The sequence below is a fragment of the Agrilus planipennis genome, unplaced genomic scaffold (assembly GCF_000699045.2).
Source record: "Agrilus planipennis isolate EAB-ADULT unplaced genomic scaffold, Apla_2.0 scaffold12, whole genome shotgun sequence".
In the NCBI taxonomy this organism is placed as follows: domain Eukaryota; kingdom Metazoa; phylum Arthropoda; class Insecta; order Coleoptera; family Buprestidae; genus Agrilus; species Agrilus planipennis.
This window is the reverse complement of record NW_020439003.1, coordinates 2,378,125-2,404,638: the sequence shown is the minus strand read 5'-3', so window position 1 is coordinate 2,404,638 and position 26,514 is coordinate 2,378,125. Positions and strand designations below refer to the sequence as shown.

Sequence of the window (26,514 nt, the reverse complement as noted above, 5' to 3'; positions counted from 1 at the left end):
ATAATATGCATTTACCAATATAGTACACATTTTGCACACGAACATTATTATTCATACATTGCGTATAGCCTGTTATCTTCGTTTGATGTTTTTTGCTGCTCCAATATTTTAATTGTATTTTGTTACGTATCTTAGTCATATCTTGAGATACTGCTGGATCAATTTGATTATATAAAAAGTATTTTTTAAATAGTTTCGCTGCATCAAGTGCTTAATTGATACTTGGTAGAGAGACAGGATCGTCTTCTTCAACAACGTACACAGCTGCAGTTCTTATCTATTTCGGCAACTTAGAAAGTACCTACTGCTTAATGATTTATAATGCCGCATTGTTGTAGTTAAATAGAGTAAGGGTGACGCTTTATAGAGTGTAATATTGTATAGAAAACAATGTAAACCAACCAGAGTCAAGCAATTTCGACGTGTTAAGGAGTTTGTCGTTAAATCGAGTGACGTTATAAAGGAGTTTACACTGTATTTAGTTGAATTACTTTAAAGCAATAAAATTTATATTTAAAAATAAAACTGGTCAAATGCGAATGGGGTTTCCACACTGAGCTAAAAACCCTAAAAAGTTTAATCAACTTATTGATCGATAACTAATGATTAAATTTCAATTCGTTATAAATTTCTATCTCGAACGTTAACAAAGTCTGTAATTCTTCAGATTTGACTATTTAAAATTGCAATGCTTTCTGGATTAGAATAATGGACAGGTTCAAGGATGATCTCCTAACGCCAATGCTTTTATTGTAAAAGTACAAGAACCATAAAAATATTTCCTTTCAGGGTAAACATGTTGGAGTAACAGAAGATTACCATATAACGGAAAGATGGAGAGGAGTTGAACAACCATTAGATTCAAAAGCCTATATTCTGGACATATGGAATGCCTGGGGTACAGCTCAGACAGAAGTAAGTTTCAATGTTTTCTAGTTAAAACAATCGCAGAACAATCAATAGGACACATTTATGAAACCAAATATCCAATAAATTTATTCGAGAATGTTTAATTAATTCCATTTATCATCGCAAATTACTAGATCTTATTGTCAATAGAAGTTGTAAACATACTTATTTTTTAATAAATAATATTATACTTAAACACCCTTATTTTTGAACTTACTTATCCCCAAAATAACGTAATTAGATTTTTTGTTTCGCCACTGTCTTCGTATCTTTCTCAGCAATTGATTTCGATCCTTTCTTCTCATTGTTAAAAATCTCAAAATATTTCCTGAGTCAACAAAATGGATTCGTTTGTGCAAGATGGCATTCATTCAAAAATAAATCGCAAATTCTATGCATAATTAGTTAAAGGAATAATATAAACACTTCCAGTTTATTTATACATTTAAATTGTTAAATTTATTTAAAAATGAAACTGACTAATTGTAAAAATCACACAAACATACCATCTTGCACAACCGGGTCCATTTTATTGATTAAATATGCAACAACTATTGAGCGAAAATAAAGGGTTGAAATAAATTTCTGAGGAAGTTACAGAGTGGAGAAACTTTCAATGAAATTTTGAAGTTTTTTTATTATTCAATCAATTCAAATCCCTACGGTTCAATTTTGGAAATTGTTTCGTCATGGACACAAACAATATAGCTTTCTTTTAATAAGGAGTTTCATAGGCAATATGTCTTAACAGTCACTTTAGTTAATGTTCCTAATATTCGTTTTTATTTTAGATTAAAATATCGTTAAGAAGAGTAAAAGATGAACGATTCTTATCACGTCGTAAACGATGGAGATCAGATTCGAGTAACTGGTCCGATCGAAGTGCCTATAAAACAGTCCATCCGAAGAGGCTACACGCCTTACAAAATGAAAAACATCCCTCTAGTACTGAGCAACTTTTAAAATTAGTTTTAGCGCAAGGCGAAGTAATACGAAAGCAACTTAAAAAATTAAGGTAAAGTTTTTGTCAATTTTTCACTCATATAATAAAATGGAAAATATCTAAGTGATTTTTCTGTTTAATTATCTTAGGCACAGCGAACATCAAATTGGGTTTCTCGAAGAAAAAGCTCATAAAGCAAGGGCAAGAAAACATGGTAGTAATTACCTTCTGGAAACTTACTTGAAAGGACTTTCGGAGGCAGTACATCCAACGTTAGAGGAAATCCCGTGTGTTGACAAAAATAGCGACAGTGGTGTAATGACCGAAGGAGATAGCGAACAATCACAACATAATAAACAGTCGTCAAACAAAGAGGTAATCAGTTACCTAATTGGTCATCACTTTTCATGACTTGATCTATTTAATGAAACGTTTCCTTACGAAATTGTAAATAACTGCAATACTAATATTGTCAATAGTCGGCCATTTTTATTGCTCCACTATGACGTAGTGTCGGCCATCATTCATTTCTAATTGTTGCTGTTGTCGGCCATCATTCTTTTCTAATTGTTGTCGCATTGTCACTGATGTCGGCCATTATGGTTTTTTAATAGATATATAGTAATCAATGATTAAAATTTAAAGAAATTGTTTGAAAATAGGTATGAAACATATCGTACTAATAATTAATAATTTTGCCTTATCCTTTCTTTGTCATTAACTACTCAATTTTTTTTAGAACGAGAGATTTTCACCGTCTTCTGACGAATTACAAAAAGATATCAAAGACGATGAAGATTCAAGTTCGACCACGAGCGAAGCCACAGTAAGAGAACAGGCAATCCTTTTGGAAAAAGTTACAAAAATCAACAAACGTCTTCTACGTGAAGAAGAGAACCTCGTGAGGCTACACGCGAATTTTCGCAAACTCCACAAAATGAAGAAAGATAACACTGAAGAATTAAACAAGCAACTAACTGTGTTACGCACAGACATGACCAAGAGTGCGTGCGAAATGCAGCACAATGAAATCGTAATGGAAGAAACGATGGAAAAGCTGATGAAAAGAAAGACCTGTTTGGAAAGTCTTCATAGAGACTTAATAAACGAAGACCAGGAATTCGAAATGCTTCAAGCTTTGCTTTATAGCAAAACGCATAGACTATCCAAAACACCGTACTTCGTACAATGTAACCAATCAATCAATACCAAAGAAGTGTTAGATACCTTAGTATAGCGTTTTTATTTTTAGTTTTTATATATGTTTATTATATTCATACCAAATTTTGAGTACCTTACATAAACAATATTATTAACCTCACCCCTTCTAAGATATTTCCATGACGAGATGTGATCAAGGTGTTATTTTTATACGACAATAATAAAATATTACATGTTAACATTAACATTTTTCATTTTAATATCTCAATTAGATACAAAATTAACTAATTTACAACCCCACAGTCGCAAAACTAAAATAACAACTATTGTCATAAAATAGTTTTATTGTGCCTAATCATTAGTAACTTTACGCTAGATACCTTTCTTCAGTCTTTTTTATTTATCAAATGTACAATGCAATCAGTACCAGAAAGTTTATCCATGTTGCAATAGGTACATGCATCACGGTCCAAAAAGATGTGTTAAACATATTTAACCACCTAAGTCAAATAAATAATGTATAGCAATGAAAATGGATGCAGCTATATGCATTTAAAATAATAATCGTCTATTTAATAAATGTTGTTCTTTTATTTCTAGTACCTTAGGTACCTATATATAGGTGTCTCCACGCAAAATGGAGATTCAATGTATGTGTAGTAATACCTATACAATGTTTGTACCATCAGTACTACTAAATAAATCGACCATTTTTATGCTGCTTTCTACCAATCTTTACAACAGGTAATTGTGTTTAAATAGATTTGCAACAGGTCCTGACATGTTATATATCTATATATTACAATATTACCAAGTACAAAAATTACCCATACCTGCAATTTCCTGTGCGTTAGTTGCATTTCTATTACAATACGATAATCGGAAAATCGAGAAAAAGTTATCACATTTCACCATTCACTACACCACCATCAATAATACTTTTTACATCCGACCACGAAAACCACGACTCTTCTAACATCAAAACGTAACAAATTGAAACTATTCAATTCGAAACCACGTGCATCTCAGCAGCCAATCAAATTATTCAGAGATTTATGGAAATTTGATATTTTTCAGCAGCAGGAGCCACCTAGCGTTAAATATAGTTTACCCGACCATTTTTAGAAAGATGATAGCTATATAGTATTCTGTTTAGGTTTGAAGTATTTAATAAGCATACATAACCTGACATAAGTAAGTTGTTTGTTGGGTTGTGATCATGTAATAGTTTTATTTTTTATTGTTTCATGTATTAAACATATTAATATGTCACCTATAGAAACAACGAAGCCTAATCTTATTAACAAAGATGCCAACTTGTCTTTTGTCGTGGAGTTAAGTGAACAGATTTCAACAATTGCATTCTCCAATTCTGAGTTGTCCCAAGATCTTATTTTAATCGCTTTTCCAAGGGAAATATCAGTAGCACAATTAGACTCACAAGTAAATGCTTATATAAAGTAATGTAGATTGCACAAAATGCATTTTTAGGAACCGTATGAATTGAAGGAGTTAATTAAATTTAATCATGGAGTACAATGTACAGCTCTTTCATTATCACCAATCACAACGATTTATGGAGTACCAAAAATTCTTGTCTTTTGTGCAGCCGGGAATGATTTTAAGCTAAGGATATTTGAGAGTGACATTTCACAGAAAGATACAACCAAGGTAAAACTTAGTTGTAATTGGTTATATATATCTAATTGAAGAAATTATTGCTTTAGGTCATAAATGCCCATTCAGATTACATTAATGATGTTGCTTTTGATCCAGACAATAATTATTTGGTGTCAGCAAGTGATGACAACACTGCAAAATTATGGAGTACAGAAGATTACCATTGCCTTTACACATTTAAACTAAAATCTCCAGGTATGTTTGTCATACATTCATTCCTATGTATAGAATCACATTCTTCATCAAATTAAAGGAATTTCCTGTTGTTGGCATAAAGATGACAATTCTAAATTAATGTTGGCTGAAAAAATGGGAGTTATTCGTTTCTATAATGTTAACACTCAAAAACCTATTCTGTCAGTTGACTATAATAAACCGATTGCAGCAGCCCATTGGGCCCCCTCAGATCCGCAAATTGTAGGCTGTCTTCAACATGGCGAACTTGTAATATGGGATTTAACAAGAGCTAGGTATAATTTATACTTTACAGATACTTTATAACTTTTCAAGGGATGCAATTTCTCTTCTTTATTCCCTTTTCTCTATCATTTTTTCTGTTCATCCCTTCCCAGCCACTTATTCGCCTTTTTATCTTAGTTTACCTTTGTTCATCTTTTTCAAAAATGTTGTCTATTTCTCTCCCTCTAGCTATTTTGTCCCCATTTTTGCATTATCTAAAGAAACAACAAAGTTACTATTGAAAAATAAGAGGAAAATTATCAACAGATAAATAGCAAATGATTGGATCAAAAATTTAAATATGAATATTTTTTTCTATTTAATCTAAAATAATGTCATCTTTTTTAACTGCAATTTTCCTCTTTTTATAATTTAATTCAGCTATTATTGTATTTTTTATGGGGGTGGCATTCCTATAATACAATCTTGTTTTGTTTTTAGTCGACCTTTATACACTAAACTTTTATTTGCGGATTCTGGGAACAGCATAAAATTCAGTCCATTTGGTGAATTAGTGGCGACAATGAGTCAGCTTGAAGGGACATTAAAAGTAACTAATGTTCAGAGTCAACATCAGCGTTTATCAGCTCAGATTTCACTTGCGAGTAATATATCTTGGCACTTTAGACTGCCTTTTGTATGTGTAGGAGTTGATAATAATTTAATGTTCTGGAAAGTAACTTAAAACTTGTATGTTTATGTTCCAACTTTTTCTTTACTTTAATAAATAATGCATTTCTTATTAGATACTTGTTTTAATCGATAAATTATGCATTTTTTTAATGATGTCATTTCTAAATAAAATAAATACATCGACTGGTATATGGTCGTTAGTGTTATCAAGTGAAAAGTACAAGCATCTACATGTTCAAAGAAATCGAAAACATTGAAAAAGGTCATCGTGACAATCCACATGACTAAACGTACGATGATATTTTGGGTAAAATTGTTGCTCGTCTACCGTATGTGATTCCCCGTCGATGCAATATCTTTTTTACTTACTATTAGGTAAAAAAGTGACACAATCGATCGAATTGGACATTACTAATAAGCACTAATAACACTTTAATAAATAATATAAATGGCAGTTACAGTGAGCCTTGATCAGTCAAATTTTAAAAAGAAATGACAGGCTAAAGTTTTTTTAATATTCTTTTTGGATTTTAAGCAAATTATATAATGAAAAAAGGTTGTAACGTCGACACGGTAAGAATAATTAACCATAACTGATTAAAGAACATTAAAAAATGCTATATAAATTTCCAGGGTGAGCTAAAAACAGTTGCACCAGATCCACGATGGCCTCAACAAAATCAAACTTACGCATGTTTCACAATGTTTACAGACTACCACAGATGCATTAGACTATTAAGTGAAAAGTAACCTTGACTAATTAATCAAAACGAAATGTACTTTTCTAATAATAATTGTAGGCACGATACTTGTGAATATTTTCGATATTGCTATGAACGATTGTGCCCTAATGCGTGGGTAGACAAATGGTGTGAGCAACTACAAGAAAACACATTTCCATTCCCACTCCCCAAGCCTTGCAACAAGAAGAAAAAGTGATTTTTTAAAAATGTTTATACCCTATTAAACAATCAGTGGTAAGATATTTAAAACATAATGTATACATGAACATATAATAAATTGTTAAAAGTATCTTGTCTGCAAACGTTTGAAGTTTTTTTAACGTTTTTATTTTTACCTATTTTTCAGTTTTTTAAAAAAAATTCGAGGTGGTTAGAGTCTCATAATTTATTAAAAATGAGTCGTATTCTACGCATCTAGACTTAAAAAAATATTTTCATAATTTTACTCCTATTGTTTTTTATAGCGCTTTAAAACTGTATCATATGAAACATTTATACATTTTCAAATGTACTAAATTTCNTTTTCCTAAATTAAAAAGTATTTAGCTGCACTATGAATACAAATAAGATATTTAGGGTGGATTTATTATGTTTGCCCCTTTTTGGCATTTAAGAGAAATTGGAAAGCGTTGACGAAGCTTTATTAACAAAAATATTACATTATATTATCAGTACAAAATTAATATTTTATACATGCTATTTACAATCATTTACACTTTAATATGGATAAATTATACTTTATGGCATGATTTTGTACTAAATGTCGAATATAAAAAAACACGAGCATTTACAGTATAATTAAAGGGCTTAAAAAAAGTAATTAAAAATATACACAAGGATACAGATAATTACTTAGAACTCTGGAACATCATTTCCATGTGTCAAGAGCAATGACTGTAAGGACATTCTTTATCTCTGCATACACCAAAAAGGTCATAAGGACATAATGCTTTTAGAGGATCTACTTTTTCCCTAAAATACTATTATTTATAAAACCTCATTAAATTCTCCTACAATTGTTACCTATCATAACTCCCAAGTGGGGACACATAATCATTAAACTGTTTGTCGTCGCCTTCCTGTTCAATAAAAATTTTTTCGATATCATTTGGATCCAATATATTAATATTTGCTAAACATTTACTTATGTGCACATCGCTGTTATTATCTAATTGATTTTCTTCATGTTTTGTATTAGCTTCAAAATCGATACAATTTTGCGGATGTTCTAAATTACTTGGATTGATTAAATCTTTTTTATTATTTGATTCGGAAGACGTTTGACTAAGCAGCACGTCCTTATTTGTATCGATGTTTACATTTTCTGTGGTAACATTCGATACTGTGCCGTCATCACAAGTATTTACGTCGTTTTTTCCTTTAATAGGAGTAGATGTGCACATTTCTACTTTGGTTTTAGTGAAAGGTTTAGTTTCGCTTATAAAACTAAAAAATTGAAACATTATATAAAATACGCAATAGGCATAGGCGTTCAGTGTCCCATGATGACCTAAGAGAAAACATATTGAAAAAGTTTGCACAAAGTTTTGTTATCAACATTGAATAATATGTTTAAATTTGAAAAAATAAGGCATGTATATCTCCAATTTTTACAATATTTAGTTGTTTAAGAACATTTAACAGTTCCAGCATTCAATAATTAATTTCAAATAAGCGAGTAGGAAATCATTTCAGTGTAAAAAAGTAGGTTGAGAGGTAGATCGCAATTATAAAACGCCAGAATGGAAAAAGCAGTCAGGAATAATAAACAAGGAATAGCACAGGGTTAAGTCGCTTTTAATATAAAAATAATCTTTTGTGCACCCAAATTGTTAATTTAAAAATTCTAAAGATTGTTAAAAATGAATATTTCATTGAAAGACAGTGGAAATTAATAACTTTATGCAAACTTTTAAGTTTTAAAGCTTCCTTGGTTACTTTTTTAAACATAAGACCGTCATGGGATACCCGTATGTATATAAACACTAACCCTTTGTCCAAAGATTCTTTACTGATGACCAATTGTTGGACGAGGGAAATAAAATATTGATGGGAATTAGCTAGTTTCGCTCGAGCTTCTTGTAACTCAGACAATAATCGTTTAATTTCCCCTTCATTTTGACGTCTTTCGTTACTTGCCTGGTTAATTTTTCGCAGCAGTGGTACCAATAATTGGTACTTACCTTTCATCTGTAACCTACGGAAAATCTTACAGCAACTTGTGCAGCCCACTTTACGGCAATGGATTAATGCATATTTAGAATTTAATTTAACTTCATTAAAGAAGGCTTGAAAATATCTGTACTTCCCTAATTTTCATAAAAAGAAAATTGAATATAAAATACTCACCTCCCATTTTGCTGCACTTGTATATCGTCAAGTATTTTCTTCAAATTAGTGACGGCTTCCAACGCCTTTTCTTCAGTGATGACAGATTGTTTGGGAGCCAGCTTTGTTTTTGAATATTTTTGGTAATTATTGAATTTTAAATTTAATGGAAGTGGTTTCGATATTTGTGTGACATTTGCAAAGCCTAGTTTTGGATCATTTTGTTTAAAAGGCTGCATTTTCACTGCTTTTTTTATTTTAATTTTTCTTTTAGCATTCAATAACTGTTGCTTAAGTTTCTGATATTCAATTTGTTGAGATTTAGGCAGAAGTTTTAAAGCTGATCTGTTCAACAGAAGCTTATTTAGAGATTTATCTATAGTTTCTCTGTTATCATTCTTCTTTAAAAATATATTACTATTAATCAAAGGGTTTAATTTTCCATTTCTTGTTGCAGCCTTTGAAACTTGTTCTGATGCATTTGGCTTGTTTATCACATTTTTGTCTTTATTCTCTAAGTCTACCTTTTTACTATCAGTTGTTGTTGTAATTTTAGCCTCTACCTCAGCTCTTTGCTTTTTAAGAAACATTTCAACAGTTTCTTTCAAATTATTATTTGTTGCTTGACTTTCAAACTCATCATCATCAGAATCTGAACCATTTACCTTAATAATTATGGGTTTAACTTCAATATTACTGGATTTTTTTTCCCATTTGTGAGATTTCCCTCTATACTGTATCTTTTTAGTGGGAATTACTTTTACAGGTTTATTTACTGAATTTAAATCATTCTTGCTCAGTGGTTTACTACTAACTGTTTTTATTGCAATTCTAGTATTGATTTTACTTAATGACTGCTGTTTAACAGTGTGTTCAACTTCCTGTGATGGAAAAATTTGTGAAGAAAGCATCTGAGAAGGAACAGTTGTTTCTCCCTTAGATATCACATTTGTATTTTTACTTGTAATCTTCCTTGACATAGAAGCCAGAAGCATAGCCCTCAGTATATCTGCATCTTCTTCTAATACATTTTTTTCATGTGATTTATCTTTGAAATTTTCTGTGATAGAATTTTGAGAATTAATTTCCACTTTTTTTACATCAATATCTACTTTTACTCTATTTTCTTCATAATTTTCAATTAACTCGTTTTTTGAAAAACTGGTAGATTCTTTTGTGGGACAAGTAACAATTGGATTTGACTCATTAAGTACCTTTTCAGATTCACTACATTTTCTTGGTTTTGTAGATGAATCTTTGGAATTAAAACTATTTTCCTTATCAATTTCATCAAATTCTGCTACATCATCTGGAACAGCAAGCGTTTCTTGACTTGAAATTTTCTTTTCATGTTCTATTACTTTTCTTTTCTTTCTTTCTCGACTTTTTTTAATAACTGCAGATTTTAAAGCCTCTAATCTTAAATTAATCAGTTCACTATCTTCAGCAGCATCTGAATTATGTGCACTATCTCTATTCTCACTGTTGCTTTCAGAATCGTCTGCTTCATTTATAATAATTACTGAGTCAGAATCACTTTTAAAATCTTTTTCTATCACTGAATTAAGGTCATTTCTTATCTCATTTTCTAAGTTGTTTCTTGTTAATTTTCTGTCTGCAGCTTCTGTGTTTCTTGATAAAAGGGCAATTTCTCGCAGTGCCTCTAAGTCTTCATCACTTGAAGGCTGTTCAATATTTTCATACAACATAGTTTTTAAACGAGTACGTAAACTATTGTGTAAAAGTTCCTCTTGACTTTCCCTTCTTAACGCTTTATTTAACAAAATTCGTTTTCTTTCTAGCCTAATTCACAGAAATCAAATATGTTAATATAAAAAAATATTTCATTATTAAACATTATCTGGCAAACTTTATGACATTATTTTCATATACTTTATATGGGATTTGCAAATTTACCTTTCATCTTCACGGTCAGAGTGATAATCAACATAAGCTTTCGACCTTCTCGAATGAGATCGAGTTTGCCTTTTTCGCTTATGATTACAATGGGGGCTTTTGCTATGACGCCTTCTTTTCGTTGCACACCGATTATAAACAGGGATAAGGCGAACTTCATCATCACTAACACTGCTTAAAGAAACTGCAGGTAAGAACTCTGGAGGAGCAAGTAACTTACCAGGGGGTAAAGGTGAGTCAATGGGTGATATAGACATCGAGCAGTCCGACACATCTTCGAATTCATCTTCAACAATTTCTCCTTCTTCACGATCTTCTAAACAATTTGCATCTACTTCTTTTTCCATACTCACTAGTTTGCACTAAATGATTTCTCACATTTTTCAAAATACCTTTTACGCCATGAACGAGGTTCTCGATTGACATAAAAATGACAGCTGATAAGCAATTATCATCTATAGAGCTGCAGTTAACAGGTTAACATATAATAGGTAGCGTTCTACTTAAAAATTCTAACATATTTTTAGATAACATTTTAATGAACTACCTAATAGAATAAACTGATACAATTTAGGTTGGATTAGGCAGTTTTAATAAAAAAAATATAAATTATGCAATAGTCGCCAATGATGTTTAACATGAAACATCGGTAACGGGCAAAATAATTTCACGTACTGTTTAAGACTAAGGCAACCAGGTCGAACGGTTGACGGCTGAGTAGGACCAACTGAGTAGCTCATTCCTTCTCTACTTCCACTTACTTCCACAATAAAACGTTACACATCAAAAGGTAGCTAAAAGTATTATAATTAAAATCAAGCATACTTTTTTCTTATTTTTTATTACTTGAGATAAACATAATTTATAGTACAGTTTCTTACTGAAAATAAATAAAATACATAATTCAAAACGGACAATTACGGGATATTTTAATACTTTATGTTATGTCCTTCGGCCGTAATAAGTTTGATTTGATCTCTGAACTTTAACAGAACCTTAAAAAATGAAAATTAATAAAAATTTTTAATATAAATACCCCTCACAAACCTTGACTAGGTAAATTATTTTGGTAGTTCTTTTCAGTTTGCTCGTCTGAAATTGGAATACAGTCAGATTTCAAAACTTCCTCTATATTTCCGTAACCGTTGAACTGCACGACGCATGTTTTATCAGTTAAATTTGTTACAACTGCGTTGTAGTACTTAAAAAAGTAAATTCAAAAGTAATTAATAGCAGAAGTTAATCAAAGAAATACAGCAAGAAATTCAAATAAATTATTCTGGATTTGGCGTTCGACTATTTCTGATTTTGATTAAATTCGGCATAAACCTAAGTTTATATAACAATTCAATTAGCGATTTTTTAGATTTTTTAATTCTGCGACTTCGCCTGTCGAGACAGAACTGTACAGCTTTAGACAGAAGTAGTGAAGTAAACCACCAAGCATCTAAAGAATACAACAAAAAAATTGATCAACATCTATTCAGTAGTTTTTGCGTAATGCGCGCATATTAACTACCTAGCTATTCTTTTATTTATACAAATATCAATTCGTCATCTACCAAAAATTAAAAATTTTTACAGCCCATCGTCATATTTCTCATAATCCATCTATAAATTTTGTCTTGGTTTTTCGGTCTATTATGAAAATTAAAATCTGTAATATATATTCTTACATTCGTTGGTCGAACGCCAAATTTCGTTTTCATTTAGAAGAACTTAAATGATACTTACTTTTCGATCCTCCCAATATTTTGCCATACACTTGTCTCCTACTTTCCATTCCCACTGACCCTGGCTTTGTTTATTTCGTATATTATTTACTGGTTCTTGATTAAACATGTTCAGATGCTGTTTCAAACTGCGTGTAGCATATTGACCATTCAAAGACATTCTTTCAATTTTCGCCGCTAAATTATTTTCCGAACTACTTGCAACAACATTTTTCTTATTATTTTGAGATGAATGATAATTTGTTCGGGATGATTGTGAATTATTCTGATAAGCTGAAGTGTTATGCGAACTTTTTTCTTGGATTAAATTGTCATTAGAAGAGGATTCAGGTTTATTTTGTACAATTTTATCATTTCTGTACCACTCTTGTTCGATTTTGTATGGAAATTCAACATTTCTTGCAGATTGTTGGGTGGAACCCTGCTGCCTAGATTGTCCTTTATATTCATTATTAATAACGCAATTACTTTGTTGTTGAAATCTAGGTGGTCTTTGATTTGAATTAAACTTGTTGTATGAGGGAGTTTTATTTGAAGAATAAGCATTGTTTTCATTTGCCCTCAAATTAATATTGATGTTATTAACATTAGATTGAGAAATGTTATTGCCTTTTTCGTTTGCTGGCAACTTGTTTTCTAGAAAATCAAAAAGAGAAATTTTTTCAGGTGGTTTACTTTGAAGCTTCTCATCCTTATCCTTATTGTCCCTGTCTTTTCTTCCTCTTGGTCCTCGCTCTTTGTCATGATCTCTATTCCGACCTTCAAATTTGTTTTCCCTTTTCTGATGTGTTTGTTCATTTTTATTAAGATTGCTGCCTTTAATGCCTCCACCAAACACTTTCCTAACTGCACCTGTAGCTAGTTCTGCAATAGTGCCTTGACGTTGCTCTTCAAACTCCTTTGATGCTTCCTTAGTTGTTTTACTGGCAAGGGATTTAAATCCAGTATTTGAATCCGTATAATTTAATTTTTCTCCAAAATTCACCCAAGGAGGTGGCCCATCGACATTGCCTATTTAATTAAAAAGGAAAATTAAAGTGCCAAATGCATTCTTAAGTAAATTAGAAATTAGTCAGAAACAACAAAAGACAAATAATAATTAATAAGTGAAATGTCTAGATAATTGTATAGCTATTACTTGATCTTCGTTCATTGTCAATGTTCTTTGTGATTTCCCATTTTTCATGTAAAGCTGGAACAATGCCTCCCAAAACAGTACAGTTATTGCTCTCTAATATGATACATCCTGATGAAACTTTAGCACCATTTACTAGAAGCTTTGTGCCAGGAGGGGTATTCTTATGAGATAATTTTGGTATTTCTTTTATTTCAACAGCTTGACATGTTGTATGGCCATCTGTTAAAATTAACCTGAGCATTCGAGGAGCTGCTTGGGAATCCTGATTTGCTTTGGGGGCTGACACATTACGAATTTTTTGTATTTGCAAAACCACCTTTAAATAATTTAAAGTTTATTAGAACAATGTCTATCAAATGGAAAATCTTATTTACTTTATTTATTTTATCACTTTTTAGCTCATTTCCTAATGTTGCACTTCCAATGTCCTTCAAGTCAGTCTGAAATGAAACTATTTAGGACACATCTATTTGAAGGAAACTTACAAGTTTTACATTTAAAGCTCTTCCTAGAATAGCACTCAAATCAGAAACGGAACCATTCTCAGTAATCGAAGATAAGCCCTTAGGTGATAAACACCTAATAATCAATGAAAAATAGTAAAAAATTTATAGTAAACGAAATAACCTAAATTTATACATACCACCCTTTAGTGTGTAAGAGTTCAGGTGTCACCATAATGATAAATTCTTGTTTAATGATTTAATATTAAATAATAGTTTTAATAAAGTACATATATATTTTCTTAAAATTTTATATATCTTAAATATAACCTCAATTACAACCAATAAGACAATTTCAATAACAAGTTATTTTTCTCGTTATTTTGTCACATTTCTGAACATCACAGTGCCCGTGACTGGTATCTGTANCTTTCAACTTAGTTACATTATTTGCCTTTATGGACTACGAAAATTAAGAAACAAGGGCAATTTTTTATGTTATTTCTTATAGATACAATTACAACAAACTGTTATGTTTTAGTTTTTAATTTTTTTATTGAGTAGGTGGTTAGACTGTAGAGGAAAGAAAACATTCTTCTCAATAAGATTAAAGTAAAAAAAAAAACAATTACAGAAACTAAACATTATGTGTAGCGTCACTTATTTGAACTTTAGATATATGTTTTGCCAAAAGCAATTGCTTTATGACGATAACACATTCAACTCTTTCAAATCAAATCAACCGCGAATATAACAAAGCGCTTTTAGGCAATAAATAAGAAGCGACATTAAATATTACGAGAATATTTGATGTTAGTGCCTTGAAAAGTTAAAACTGATTGAGTTTAGAATATATTATATTTTCTTTAGCCAAAACTACTATTTTATTAATTGTTTAAAGGTTTTTTGCTTTCATACTATTCATTTAAAACTTAATTTATAATTTGCCCTCCTCAAAATATTATAATAAAAATTAAAGCCATAATAAAGATAAAAGCACATCTATTATTTTAGGTGTTGCTCAAATTAGTCTCTGTTTTTATTGTTTAAAGTTTACATCACTATTATAACTAGCTGAAAACGTTAGTTATTTACTTTAATTTCTTACCATTATTTGTAAAAACCGCAAATAATTTTATTGGAACATTATTCATAATAAGTATGTATGTACAACTTAAAAATTAAAGAATTTATTTACATTTCAAAACTACTTATGCCATATCTAAGAGTCGATTGAGGGAGACTGGTAACCAGGACGAGTTATTTTGTGAGTAAAAGAGAACACTTCTGTCTATATAACACTGAACACCACTAGAACCCACCCTGTACACTTGCTTGGCTTCATGAAACTTGTTTGGAATTGGCACAAACAGAATCCCTCTTTCTTCGCAACGTTTTGCCATGAGATCCCTAAAACCTTGAGGAATTTGCGACGCTGTTCTAACAGCCTCTGCAAAATTCTGCAACAAATAAATCAACAGTGTGAAGCCCTAAACATTGTAAAAATAATATTGTCAGTACCCAAGAAAGGTACACATTAAATATATTTAAATACTTACTTCAATTCTAGGAGGTGGAGGGGGTGGTGGAAGTTGTGTACCTTCAATGTTTCTAAGGTAAGACACAGATTCCTTAGCACCTGGCTGTTGCCCAGTACTTACTGCCCTGTTCATCATTTCCAAAGCTTTATGGAAGCTTTCTGAATAAAAGTATAATAAATTTAGGATTGGGTATATTATTATTTACTCATAATTGCAAAAAATAACCACTTAATAAATACATAAAAAAGTAAATTGAAATACATATTAGATAATATAATTTTTATCCTTGCAGGAATCAATTAATTTAGTTATACAATGTAATATGATTCCTTATAAAGTATGTAAATTTATCTTAGTTCTTATGTAATTTTGTACGCATCTACGTACGTACCTATTGGTAATATTTACCTGCATGTTTTACTAAGAAATAAATTTACCATCACACTTTAAATTAGTGAGAATTAGTTAAAAAGTGACTTTAAAATAAAAGATACCTTTAATCGTTGGTTGCGTTAATAGTTCTTCAGATAACATCCGTTTCCAACCAGAATACCACTCTGTGACTTGATTAAAATCAGGATTATGATTTAACCAAAGTGATAAAGTTTGTAACCACTTTGGAAAGAAATACTTGTCCAAAATTAGGGTCATGTTGGCAAGAGAGAGCATATCTGCCCAGTCCATTACCCAATTCCAAGCATCTGAAGCAAATATTGATTTTTATAAAATGTTTCAAAAGTTAGTTAACACTAAACGTCTACTAGTTTATTTTCCACGAGTTGAAATTAATAAATTATATTACCTAGATGCTGTTGGTGCGGATTGATAATGAACGACTGCATGCAAAGCTGCAGTTTAGGAACGATATGTTTGATAAGGAACGCAATAAATAAACCTTCAGGTAACGCGTCCTTCCAAGGTTTAAGCATGAGTTTCGCTGATCGGTCTGAAGGGTGCCAGCTGGTCAAGGCAGTCCCCAACTTCTCTTGGATCACCGGATATATTGTATTATGTAAACGGGTATCTACATATCAGAAAATAAGAGTATTTAATAAAAAAAAAAATGATATGTGTATTATTTACGCGCGTAGGAAGTTATACCTCTTTTTTTCTCAACGTGCCAAAAGAAGTATAACTTCAAAAAACGTGTCAATTATTAATATTTACCAAGTAGAGGAATCCAAGGGTGTATCCAAAAATGTATGGGAACTGTATCAGTTAATGGGTTCCAACTATTTACTTCTGTACTTAATCTGGGTAGGATTAGCTGTTCAAGAATATTCTGCATCAACCAGTGAGGAAGAAGAGAAGACCAGTCCTCCAGAAGACTAATCATTGGGTCACAATCTCTAGGATTCCACTCACTGAAAGTAATCATTAAATTAAAAAGACTTGAAAATAATAAGACATTTAAGCCTATGAGATAATTCCTTTAATGATTATTTATTTTTCTATTTATTCACTACACAATTAATAAGAGGCGACAGAAAAAATTCTAGGAAATACCTAAAACTTTTAATAATGAAAGTCAGTAAAATGATGTTTATAAAATAAAACAAGTTTTTAAGAACATATATGGTTAGTGAATATTTTTACTATTTCTTCATAAACAGTTTGATAAAACATAATATCTATTACAGTTTAATATATATATGTAAACTTATAATTTTTTATGAAATGGGGGAATCCAAGTGCATATATAACAAACTGAACAGAATGAACACCTCCTTAAAGGGATTTTAGCAAATAAAACTTACCTAACACATGTTCTCATAACTGGCAGCCAAGTGTGCCACAAGAGATTATCATATGGCTGAAGACCCTTACTATTACCTTCAAGTGTCCCACGCTGGCGTTTTGGCATCTCCAAAATGCCTTTCCATTGTGTGAATATGTCCATGAACATCTTTGGAGAGTTCAAAGGCTGCCAACTAGCTAATGCCGACGTAATCAGAGGACCCACAAGACCTGGGGCTAACTCACCCAAATTAAAACTGCAGTACTCCTCGAAGTGATTTGCCTGAATCAACAACAAAAAAATTAAAACAAATATTATCATTAAATCTAAATAGTAGTAGGTATCTGTACATATTTATACATATGTATTTTGCTGTACTTTTCCAGTTATTCCACTTTTTGGCGCATTAAGAGTAAAATTTTAGCATGCAACGAAAGTTCGACAAGCGGCTATGGACTAGCCCCAGAAAATAGAAACATCACTAAACGGTGATACTATTTCAATACAAGGTTGAAAACAATGTCCAAATTGAAATATAACTTCTTTTATGAATATTATTAAGATCTTAATTAATTAAAATAAGTTACCTGTAAGTCTCGAAAAGCTTGAGCAAACTGTGTGACTGGTATCTGTACTGATATATTTCCTCAGAGAATGATCACTATGATCACGTCCATAGACCGGTGGAAAGCAATTAAAAAAGTAAAACTTTCACGTTAAGGGCGAAAATCGAATCTTTTAATAATTATAAAGATAAGACAAAATTATTTACATTAAATAGAATTTTCCACCAATTATTAGTTTTCAAATTCGTAATTTTCTTTGTACATCTAGAAAAAGGCGCTTCAATTTTGTTAATTATTAATTTTATACATGTACATATATGAAGATTTCCTAAAAATTAGGAAGTGTTTTAAACTATAGACTTTTTAAAAATAATTAAGCGGGAAAAATATCTAATTCAATTTAATTTACTTTATGAATACCAGTGGGTGAAGAATACACAGAATAACAGGTTCCTTTTTATCACCCGTTATTAGACAAATCGCTATTTTTAGGGGATGACCACAGGGCCATCAACGTTTAACTTCCCACTTACAATGCTTATTTTTAACGTTTTATCTTATTTANGAAACATCACTAAACGGTGATACTATTTCAATACAAGGTTGAAAACAATGTCCAAATTGAAATATAACTTCTTTTATGAATATTATTAAGATCTTAATTAATTAAAATAAGTTACCTGTAAGTCTCGAAAAGCTTGAGCAAACTGTCCTAATGACAATCCTAAAGATGGGTCAATAAGCTTATCAACTTGATCTAGGACACGTTTCAGATCTTTTAGTTGCTTGTCTTCATGCTCCAAGGTGGTTTTCAAAGATGCTTCCTCCTGTTTTAATGCAATTATTTCATCTTGATTATACCTTGTCATTTTGTCAATTTTAATAATGTCCTGGAACATATTATTATAATTAGTCTATATATTAAAAGAAGATACTAATTTAAAGATTCAATCTTATTTTGTTTAAAGAGGGGGTAATAAATGATAAAAAGGGATAATTACGTTTAAAAACACCCTTATACTTTTTTAGAGAAAACAAAAAGGTAAAAAGAATCAGGTAATTTTTTAAAAAAAGAAAAAAGGAAAAATGAGGAAGTTACATAGTTAAAAATTTATATACCTGTTCACATATATCTACTAATATGTCCAAATTGTGTTGAATTTCAGGTAGACTAAAGTTAGAACATTTCTTGTGAACAACATCTTCATAGTGTTCAACTCCAGGAGGAGCTTTTAGACCACTAAGAGCATGATAGCCACTGAGTACTCTTTGCTGTGGACCTGTCATGTCAATCACTTTTACTTTGCTGAGTTCACTGTAAAGAGGTGATTTGTTATAAAAACATAATTTCTGTATGAAAATATAAATTATTACAATCGCTCTCATCCTACCTTAAAGTATTGGAATTGGTAAATGTTCCTGGCTTTTTACCTTTCTCAATAACATCATCAACGGTTCTATAATAATACCTCGATTTCTTCTTTGTCATATCATCTTTTCTCCATTTTGATTCACCTTGCCTTTCTTCAGTTTTCTTTTCACTTCTATTACTGCTGTCAATCTGTAAGTAAAAAAATGCCAATGATGAAAGAAAAAATCGTTACCTTACCATATTCAATTTAAATTATATTAGAATAACATACTTTTGGTGTTGGTATGCTAGCAGCCTTTTCTGGACCATATGCACCAATGGCACCTCTTCCTTTCCTTAAATGTGCTTCAACAGGTGCTGAAATACCTTGAAGATCTTTACCCAAACCTTTTCCAGGTTGATATCCCATCTGAAGCAGTAACTTGGCTCCTATTCCTTTTGTATGTTTTTCCCAGTGTCCAACCCCAGTTCTTATTAACTCCGTATTTTTATGTATGTTCTTCTTCCTTAATCCAGCTATATCTCCTGTTATTTCAGTAACAACTGATTGAATGCTGTTTCTCATTCCAAACCCTACAAAAAGGTTATGTAATTATACATATAACATTTTCAGTACATTCAGAATTTAAAATAGAATATAACCAGTACCTTTATATGAAATCTCATTTTCTTCAGATTCACTAGAACTATTTCTGAGTGGGACTCCTGAACCTTCATCGTTGCTTTCATCACTTTCTTCTTTTTTTATATCTTGCTCTTTCTCTTTTTTCTTACCTGCTTGCTGAATTCCTCCAGCAACAAACCCAATCGGGGCACTATAATTTTTTGGTGTTTTATTAGATTTAAACGATGGTCTATCATTTTCTTCTTGATCACTATCATCTGCCCAAATACCTTTGGAGAATAATGTATATAATAAAATTACTTTGGAATAATCATGAATACAAATATTTACACTATTAAAGAATTCTTACCGTAAATTTTCTGGTGTTTACTTAAAACACGTCGTCTTCTATTTGGATTAAATTCATTTTCAATATCATAATCGGTAATTTCAAATTTTTCGTACTCTTCATCAGACATCTTTTATACAAGTGTTTATTTTATCTGTACCCAAGCTTATATAAACTAAAAACTTAATAATACATACAAACTTTTTTGAAATACCTATTAATAATTTCACATTTCACATACGAACATTATACGAAAATAATTAACACAACAAACGTCAACCACATGTCAACAGTAAATCGCCATTTTAATATTGTGCCACTTTAAGTTACATTCTATTCATCTCAATACATAAAAATGTATGGAATAACTTAAGGAAGTATCACTTTAGGTTCATATGATATATTGGGCTTTTTAAAATATAAATTGAAGTTATAAATGATTATTTGAACCACTAATTGTCTTAAACTGACAAAATGGTAGATTTTATTTGTAATGATAGAACGCACAAGTAGTCTTCCTGTTGGAAACGTTTCTAGAAGTACCTTTTTACAGAGCAATTGGTCCTGCCCGAAGGACCCATATCCGCGGTACAACTCAACTATAATCCTTGTTTTTATTAGATCAAAATCTGTTACCAAAACTAAATTATACCAGCTTTGATTCTAACTTTTTAACCGATTGTAATATACTGCGGGCAAAAAAAAACACCCAAAATTTATTGAAATGTAATAAAAATTGCTTTAGGACTCTCGGTCTTATCAAAAGACCCCAAAATTCTGAAAAGACATAATTTGTAAAGGACTCAACTGAGCTATTTTCATCTTGCTGGAAGGATACTGTATATTATTAAATACTAAGATATAGTTGAACTTTACGTAAAATTCCGTAATAGAAAATTTAATTTTAATATAGTCGCTCATTCAATCTGTTGCATAAGTCATGTCATACTTAGCAAAAAAGAATTTTCAAGACATATGAAATATTATATAAGGTGTAATAAAAGCCATGAATGTCTAAATGACAATGTTGTACATGTTTATACTTTTGCAGTTTTATGAATACAGAGTACAGCAGTAACAAAAATGTCTCACAAAAGGCACTTATTGTTAGTAAAATAGAATAGTATCTTCACAACATCAGATTTCTCTTTTAATGAGCTCTTTATGATACAGTATCATTCGTTTTCACGTTTTTGACTCTTACGATTAGTAAGGTAGATGCTTTTACAATACATTTTTATGTAGATACATATATCATCACGGAGTTACTGAATGTATAAAAATATTATTTTTTTAGTTTTTTAGGATGAAATACATTGTTAATACTTAATACAAACTGAAAACATTACAATTAAAGGTTGTTACTTGGAAAAAGAATCAAAACGATTAATGTTAGTTTTACTGCGGGAATGATATTTACAATGTCAAGCTGTCTTGTTGAAACCGTTCTTCCTGTAATCGTTTTTGAACGAAAGCTACTTAATGAAACTTTTTCTTAGAATTAACTGAATTCGTATTGTTTGTAGAAGAAATAAAATTTAACTTAACACGTTAGATAGCAAGTTACTAACTTACAATGAGGTTGTAAAAGTCGGCCAATAATTACTTACGATATTGGCACTTCATATATAGAATTATAAAAGAACCAATTATACCTTCTGAAAGATCAAAAAATGATTAGAAAAGGTTAATTAATACCATTAATTTCTTATTAATTTTTTAAGTTTTTCGATGTCTTTGGAAAATGTTAGCACACCAAAATTCTTATGGAAATAATTTTGGTTAACAGTAATTTATTTTTTATCTTAGAATAATTAATTAGATTAGTTTTGAAGTAATTTTTATTATAAATTACTGGCATTAGCTTTCAGTACTAAGAAAAGTTTATTTGATAGTTACTAAAATTGTTCCCTTGCTGACAATAAATAAACACAACTTCTTTGTAAAGACTTAGTTTTAAAAGGGAAATGTGAACGTTTTCGTGTGGATAGGTATTTTTTATCCCGTGCACTGTCCACTCTTGCCCTAATTTCTTCGATTGAAATCGCGTGCACATAAAGGGAAAAGGGTGGCATTCTATTTCCTACTCTCGTTTAAATTATGAAAAGGTCAAGAAATTATGAAGCAGGTTATTCGCCTTCTAATAAAAGCCTGTTAATATTTTTGCAACAAGCTCGTTAGTAGTTAACGAGGATCCTAGTCACAATTTTTTATTTTTAAATACTTATATGTATATACTGTTTTGTAACTATTGCAAATGAATTTGACTTGCGATTGCGATCAATACCAGAAGATCACAATCGCAATCATAAATTTTTTATAATGATTTTAATGCTGCTTAGGTATATATATAAACTAAAATAACCGTCTTATTGAAATTACAACATAAAATTTTTTTAATTATACAGTACGACATATATTTGTACATCTATATCTATATCATACAATAAAATAAATGTTTGTCTATCTGTTTGTCCGTCGGTACAGAGGCTAATCATCAAAAGGGCTAAATCGATTTTGATGATTTTTCAGATCTGATGAGGAGACCGTCATACATACAACGAAATTATTCTTTGTCACAACTCGAAATGAAGTTAATTTCTGTATCTTTCCTTTTATTACTGCCTATCTGAAACAATTACCGAATTATTTATATATTATTTAAAATATTTCCTCCTCAAATACTTGATTTATATTCTTTTTGTACGCGTATGTATCGTAGTATTTAATCTTAAGTTACAAGGTAGATGAATTTATAGATATGTCGAAATTTCTTTTAAATTAATATCCTGTCCCTTTTTGTATGAAGAATCGAATCAGAGATTTATTCAAAGAATCGAATCGCGGAGTTTTAGGTCAACTCTGAATAACCAACAGTGTACATGACGTGATTATGAAGGATCGACGCAGTAGGCCAAAGGATCGTATATATGACACATAATTTGAATATCATTCATAAAACCCTTATACATATGTATGTGAATTTCCTTATTCGTCCATATCTCAAATAGATAGACCTATTGAAACGATCTCGAACAGGATGAGAACGATTTTTAGAACTTTTAATAGGGACGCATATCTAATAGATAATAAACAACAACTATATCGAAATAAGAAATTAAGACGACTTATCCCAATACAATCTTAATTACCAATTTCCGTTAGGTAATAGGTTTTTTGTTATACTTATTAAATTATTATTGCTCGTGTTGGTTTTTTCTTTTTTCTATGGTAGAATTATCCGGCACTCGACCGCTTCCGAAAAAAAAAATACCGAATCCAAACCGGGTATCCGACTCACTCCTTATTTAAACTCAAATATCTTGCTGAAAATCAATTAATATTTGTTTGATAAAATTGCATTAATTATGTTTGAAGCAAAAGCGTTCAAGTGTTAACGGTAAGAATTATAATTATCCTTTGGGAATCGTAGGTACGTGTAGCCTGGGATCACATACACATACGAAAAGGATAAGTAACAAGATGTAATAGAGTGTTTATTCCGAGCTCTTCCAGGTATATTAGAGCCGAAGTTTGCTTTATTAGAGAGGGTGATTTAAATTATCAACGACGCCGAGGTCGATGGCGACGACGGCGCTATAGCGGCCCGACGCTGATAACGGCTCTATAGTAGCGATAGCGACGTTGGTTGCGCGTCGGAATTTTTAGTCGGTTTTGGCAGCAGACGCCGAGAGACGCCAGTTATTACCGTATGTAAGCTCGCCAACACGTGTACGAATTTTTATATAGGCACAATCTTTTATTCGTGATATCTCACTGTTTATATGTTCAACCCCGAACTTTTACCAAAAAACAACTGCAAATAATAATAAATAAAATAAGACACTTTAATCACGTGATAAAAAAACTGATATTTCTTAGAGAAAAGTAGCGTGTACTTCAACCGTTTGTTTTTGAACGCGTTACAAGTTAGACAACACAAACTTTTTCAAAAAGTAGTAAAAGTAGTTCGTGTGAGGCAGTATTTTTGTAAATTGTACCCCTGGATAAAATACGGAGAAAGTCACGGGCTATCGCCGCAAAACGCGGCAGAAAAGTAAAGGTAAGTTTCAAATTAAGGATATATTAAAACAGAATCAGAATATACAAAAAGAATAAAAATAGAAAAATAATTTGTGATAGATTTTATTTATACAATTGTTGCACATTATTTTCATCAATTTAAGCATTGGATTTATAAAATATAATTAATTATGGAGCGATGACACCAAGAGGTATGCAAAATTATGATTTAGTACCTATAACAATTTAAACTAAATAGCTTATTACTTACAAGACAACGCATCTAATTTTATCTAATTAAAAAAAACAATGTTCACAATAAATAATAGAAAAATATTACCTTTANCATTATTTGCCTTTATGGACTACGAAAATTAAGAAACAAGGGCAATTTTTTATGTTATTTCTTATAGATACAATTACAACAAACTGTTATGTTTTAGTTTTTAATTTTTTTATTGAGTAGGTGGTTAGACTGTAGAGGAAAGAAAACATTCTTCTCAATAAGATTAAAGTAAAAAAAAAAACAATTACAGAAACTAAACATTATGTGTAGCGTCACTTATTTGAACTTTAGATATATGTTTTGCCAAAAGCAATTGCTTTATGACGATAACACATTCAACTCTTTCAAATCAAATCAACCGCGAATATAACAAAGCTCTTTTAGGCAATAAATAAGAAGCGACATTAAATATTACGAGAATATTTGATGTTAGTGCCTTGAAAAGTTAAAACTGATTGAGTTTAGAATATATTATATTTTCTTTAGCCAAAACTACTATTTTATTAATTGTTTAAAGGTTTTTTGCTTTCATACTATTCATTTAAAACTTAATTTATAATTTGCCCTCCTCAAAATATTATAATAAAAATTAAAGCCATAATAAAGATAAAAGCACATCTATTATTTTAGGTGTTGCTCAAATTAGTCTCTGTTTTTATTGTTTAAAGTTTACATCACCATAAACACTTGCTGAAAACGTTAGTTATTTACTTTAATTTCTTACCAATTATTTCCCAATTTATTCAGTTTATTTCCATCAATTTACGATAGAGCAATAAAAGAAATCGTAAAAATAACGGCAGCTGTAAGCAGGCAAAATATTATTGGTATTTAGATGAAAAGCTTTAATAGACGCACGCATATTACTATCTATATAATATATTGAAGTGTGACTTTTATATGAACAGAATTTAAATATTTTCCTCGACATATTTATTTTCATATTTTGTATGCATACTGACACTAATCACAAAATGCAGAGTCCTTTTCTAAACACATAAGTAAATGCTATTTTTAAATGATAAGATGTTATTTATATATAGAAATAGATCAGACGTTGGATGGGTGGCATAACAATACACTTGTCTAATTAAAAAATATATAGTGATCTAGACCGGAAGAATCGAGAATGTTCTGGAGTGTTCGAGAATGAGTCTTTTAATGTTCAAAATTAGTCCAATTTAGAGTGTGTGCCTGTGGGTGGGTTTGCGAGTCGACCAGTGAGAAGGTACCTCCTAGAATGTTCTCAAATATCTAGGTCAAAAAGAATGTTACACACTGATTTGGACCGGAAGGATCGAGAATGTTCTGGAACGTTCGAGGTCGAATACGTTTTTATATACCTATTTGACCAGTGTTCTAAAAACTGTTGGTGTGCAAATCGACCACCAAACACCCGTTTAGAATAATAAATAAGAATATAAACCCAGGAGAGCGGGTTGTAGTTACCTAGGTATTCGTATAATCTATATCGAAATAAGAAATTAAGACGACTTATCCCAATACAATCTTAATTACCAATTTCCGTTAGGTAATAGGTTTTTTGTTATACTTATTAAATTATTATTGCTCGTGTTGGTTTTTTCTTTTTTCTATGGTAGAATTATCCGGCACTCGACCGCTTCCGAAAAAAAAAATACCGAATCCAAACCGGGTATCCGACTCACTCCTTATTTAAACTCAAATATCTTGCTGAAAATCAATTAATATTTGTTTGATAAAATTGCATTAATTATGTTTGAAGCAAAAGCGTTCAAGTGTTAACGGTAAGAATTATAATTATCCTTTGGGAATCGTAGGTACGTGTAGCCTGGGATCACATACACATACGAAAAGGATAAGTAACAAGATGTAATAGAGTGTTTATTCCGAGCTCTTCCAGGTATATTAGAGCCGAAGTTTGCTTTATTAGAGAGGGTGATTTAAATTATCAACGACGCCGAGGTCG

The 26,514-nt window shown here is 30.8% G+C and overlaps 6 protein-coding genes across 12 annotated transcripts in view; 3 read left to right on the top strand and 3 right to left on the bottom strand.

Annotated features, from left to right (window-relative positions):
• The window catches only part of LOC108736671 (ras association domain-containing protein 10-like), a 103,974-nt gene extending 100,722 nt beyond the window's left edge, over positions 1 to 3,252 (top strand). For all 4 annotated transcript variants that reach the window (XM_018469179.1, XM_018469180.1, XM_018469182.1 and 1 more), the window contains exons 4-7: positions 790 to 915; positions 1,701 to 1,924; positions 2,002 to 2,227; positions 2,592 to 3,252. In XM_018469179.1, coding sequence (XP_018324681.1) covers positions 790 to 915; positions 1,701 to 1,924; positions 2,002 to 2,227; positions 2,592 to 3,089 — 1,074 coding nt within the window. In that variant the 3' untranslated portion in view covers positions 3,090 to 3,252. The remainder of the gene's footprint in view (positions 1 to 789; positions 916 to 1,700; positions 1,925 to 2,001; positions 2,228 to 2,591) is intronic.
• Positions 3,253 to 4,185: 933 nt separating this feature from the next.
• Positions 4,186 to 5,899, top strand: LOC108736673 (nucleoporin Nup37). 3 transcript variants are annotated; one of them, XM_018469184.2, is made up of 5 exons: positions 4,186 to 4,456; positions 4,505 to 4,684; positions 4,741 to 4,888; positions 5,079 to 5,163; positions 5,594 to 5,899. In XM_018469184.2, exons 1-5 carry the CDS (start codon positions 4,280 to 4,282, stop codon positions 5,835 to 5,837), a joined length of 834 nt encoding a protein of 277 aa, XP_018324686.1. In that variant the 5' UTR covers positions 4,186 to 4,279; the 3' UTR covers positions 5,838 to 5,899. The 3 variants fall into 3 exon arrangements, with proteins under 3 accessions (XP_018324686.1, XP_018324685.1, XP_018324689.1); XM_018469183.2 differs by having other exon boundaries at positions 4,187 to 4,456; positions 4,947 to 5,163; XM_018469187.2 differs by lacking the exon at positions 5,079 to 5,163 and having other exon boundaries at positions 4,187 to 4,456; positions 5,594 to 5,733.
• A 75-nt stretch (positions 5,900 to 5,974) lies between these two features.
• LOC108736675 (cytochrome c oxidase subunit 6b-2-like) lies at positions 5,975 to 6,817 on the top strand. Its single transcript, XM_018469190.2, has 3 exons — positions 5,975 to 6,358; positions 6,419 to 6,531; positions 6,586 to 6,817. The coding sequence occupies exons 1-3, from the start codon at positions 6,332 to 6,334 to the stop codon at positions 6,722 to 6,724; spliced, it is 279 nt and encodes a 92-aa protein (XP_018324692.1). The 5' UTR covers positions 5,975 to 6,331; the 3' UTR covers positions 6,725 to 6,817.
• A 335-nt stretch (positions 6,818 to 7,152) lies between these two features.
• On the bottom strand, positions 7,153 to 8,731 carry LOC112903879. The gene is made up of 3 exons (XM_025975948.1): positions 8,519 to 8,731; positions 7,552 to 7,974; positions 7,153 to 7,500 (listed from the first exon to the last, which is right to left on the bottom strand). The coding sequence occupies exons 1-3, from the start codon at positions 8,716 to 8,718 to the stop codon at positions 7,410 to 7,412; spliced, it is 714 nt and encodes a 237-aa protein (XP_025831733.1). The 5' UTR covers positions 8,719 to 8,731; the 3' UTR covers positions 7,153 to 7,409.
• On the bottom strand, positions 8,664 to 14,447 carry LOC108736686 (tudor domain-containing protein 3-like). 2 transcript variants are annotated; one of them, XM_025975947.1, is made up of 8 exons: positions 14,288 to 14,447; positions 14,139 to 14,223; positions 14,019 to 14,084; positions 13,645 to 13,960; positions 12,508 to 13,517; positions 11,821 to 11,974; positions 11,620 to 11,768; positions 11,168 to 11,567 (listed from the first exon to the last, which is right to left on the bottom strand). In XM_025975947.1, the coding sequence occupies exons 1-7, from the start codon at positions 14,320 to 14,322 to the stop codon at positions 11,716 to 11,718; spliced, it is 1,719 nt and encodes a 572-aa protein (XP_025831732.1). In that variant the 5' UTR covers positions 14,323 to 14,447; the 3' UTR covers positions 11,168 to 11,567; positions 11,620 to 11,715. The 2 variants fall into 2 exon arrangements, with proteins under 2 accessions (XP_025831731.1, XP_025831732.1); XM_025975946.1 differs by lacking the exons at positions 11,821 to 11,974; positions 12,508 to 13,517; positions 13,645 to 13,960; ... (1 more) ...; positions 14,139 to 14,223; positions 14,288 to 14,447 and adding an exon at positions 8,664 to 10,659 and having other exon boundaries at positions 10,774 to 11,567; positions 11,620 to 11,715.
• A 770-nt stretch (positions 14,448 to 15,217) lies between these two features.
• LOC108736692 (septin-interacting protein 1) lies at positions 15,218 to 20,559 on the bottom strand. Its single transcript, XM_018469219.2, has 12 exons — positions 20,279 to 20,559; positions 19,953 to 20,198; positions 19,576 to 19,877; positions 19,324 to 19,493; positions 19,052 to 19,247; positions 18,613 to 18,822; positions 17,386 to 17,648; positions 16,796 to 16,992; positions 16,431 to 16,652; positions 16,123 to 16,329; positions 15,647 to 15,786; positions 15,218 to 15,547 (listed from the first exon to the last, which is right to left on the bottom strand). Exons 1-12 carry the CDS (start codon positions 20,385 to 20,387, stop codon positions 15,299 to 15,301), a joined length of 2,511 nt encoding a protein of 836 aa, XP_018324721.1. The 5' UTR covers positions 20,388 to 20,559; the 3' UTR covers positions 15,218 to 15,298.
• Positions 20,560 to 26,514: the final 5,955 nt, after the last annotated feature.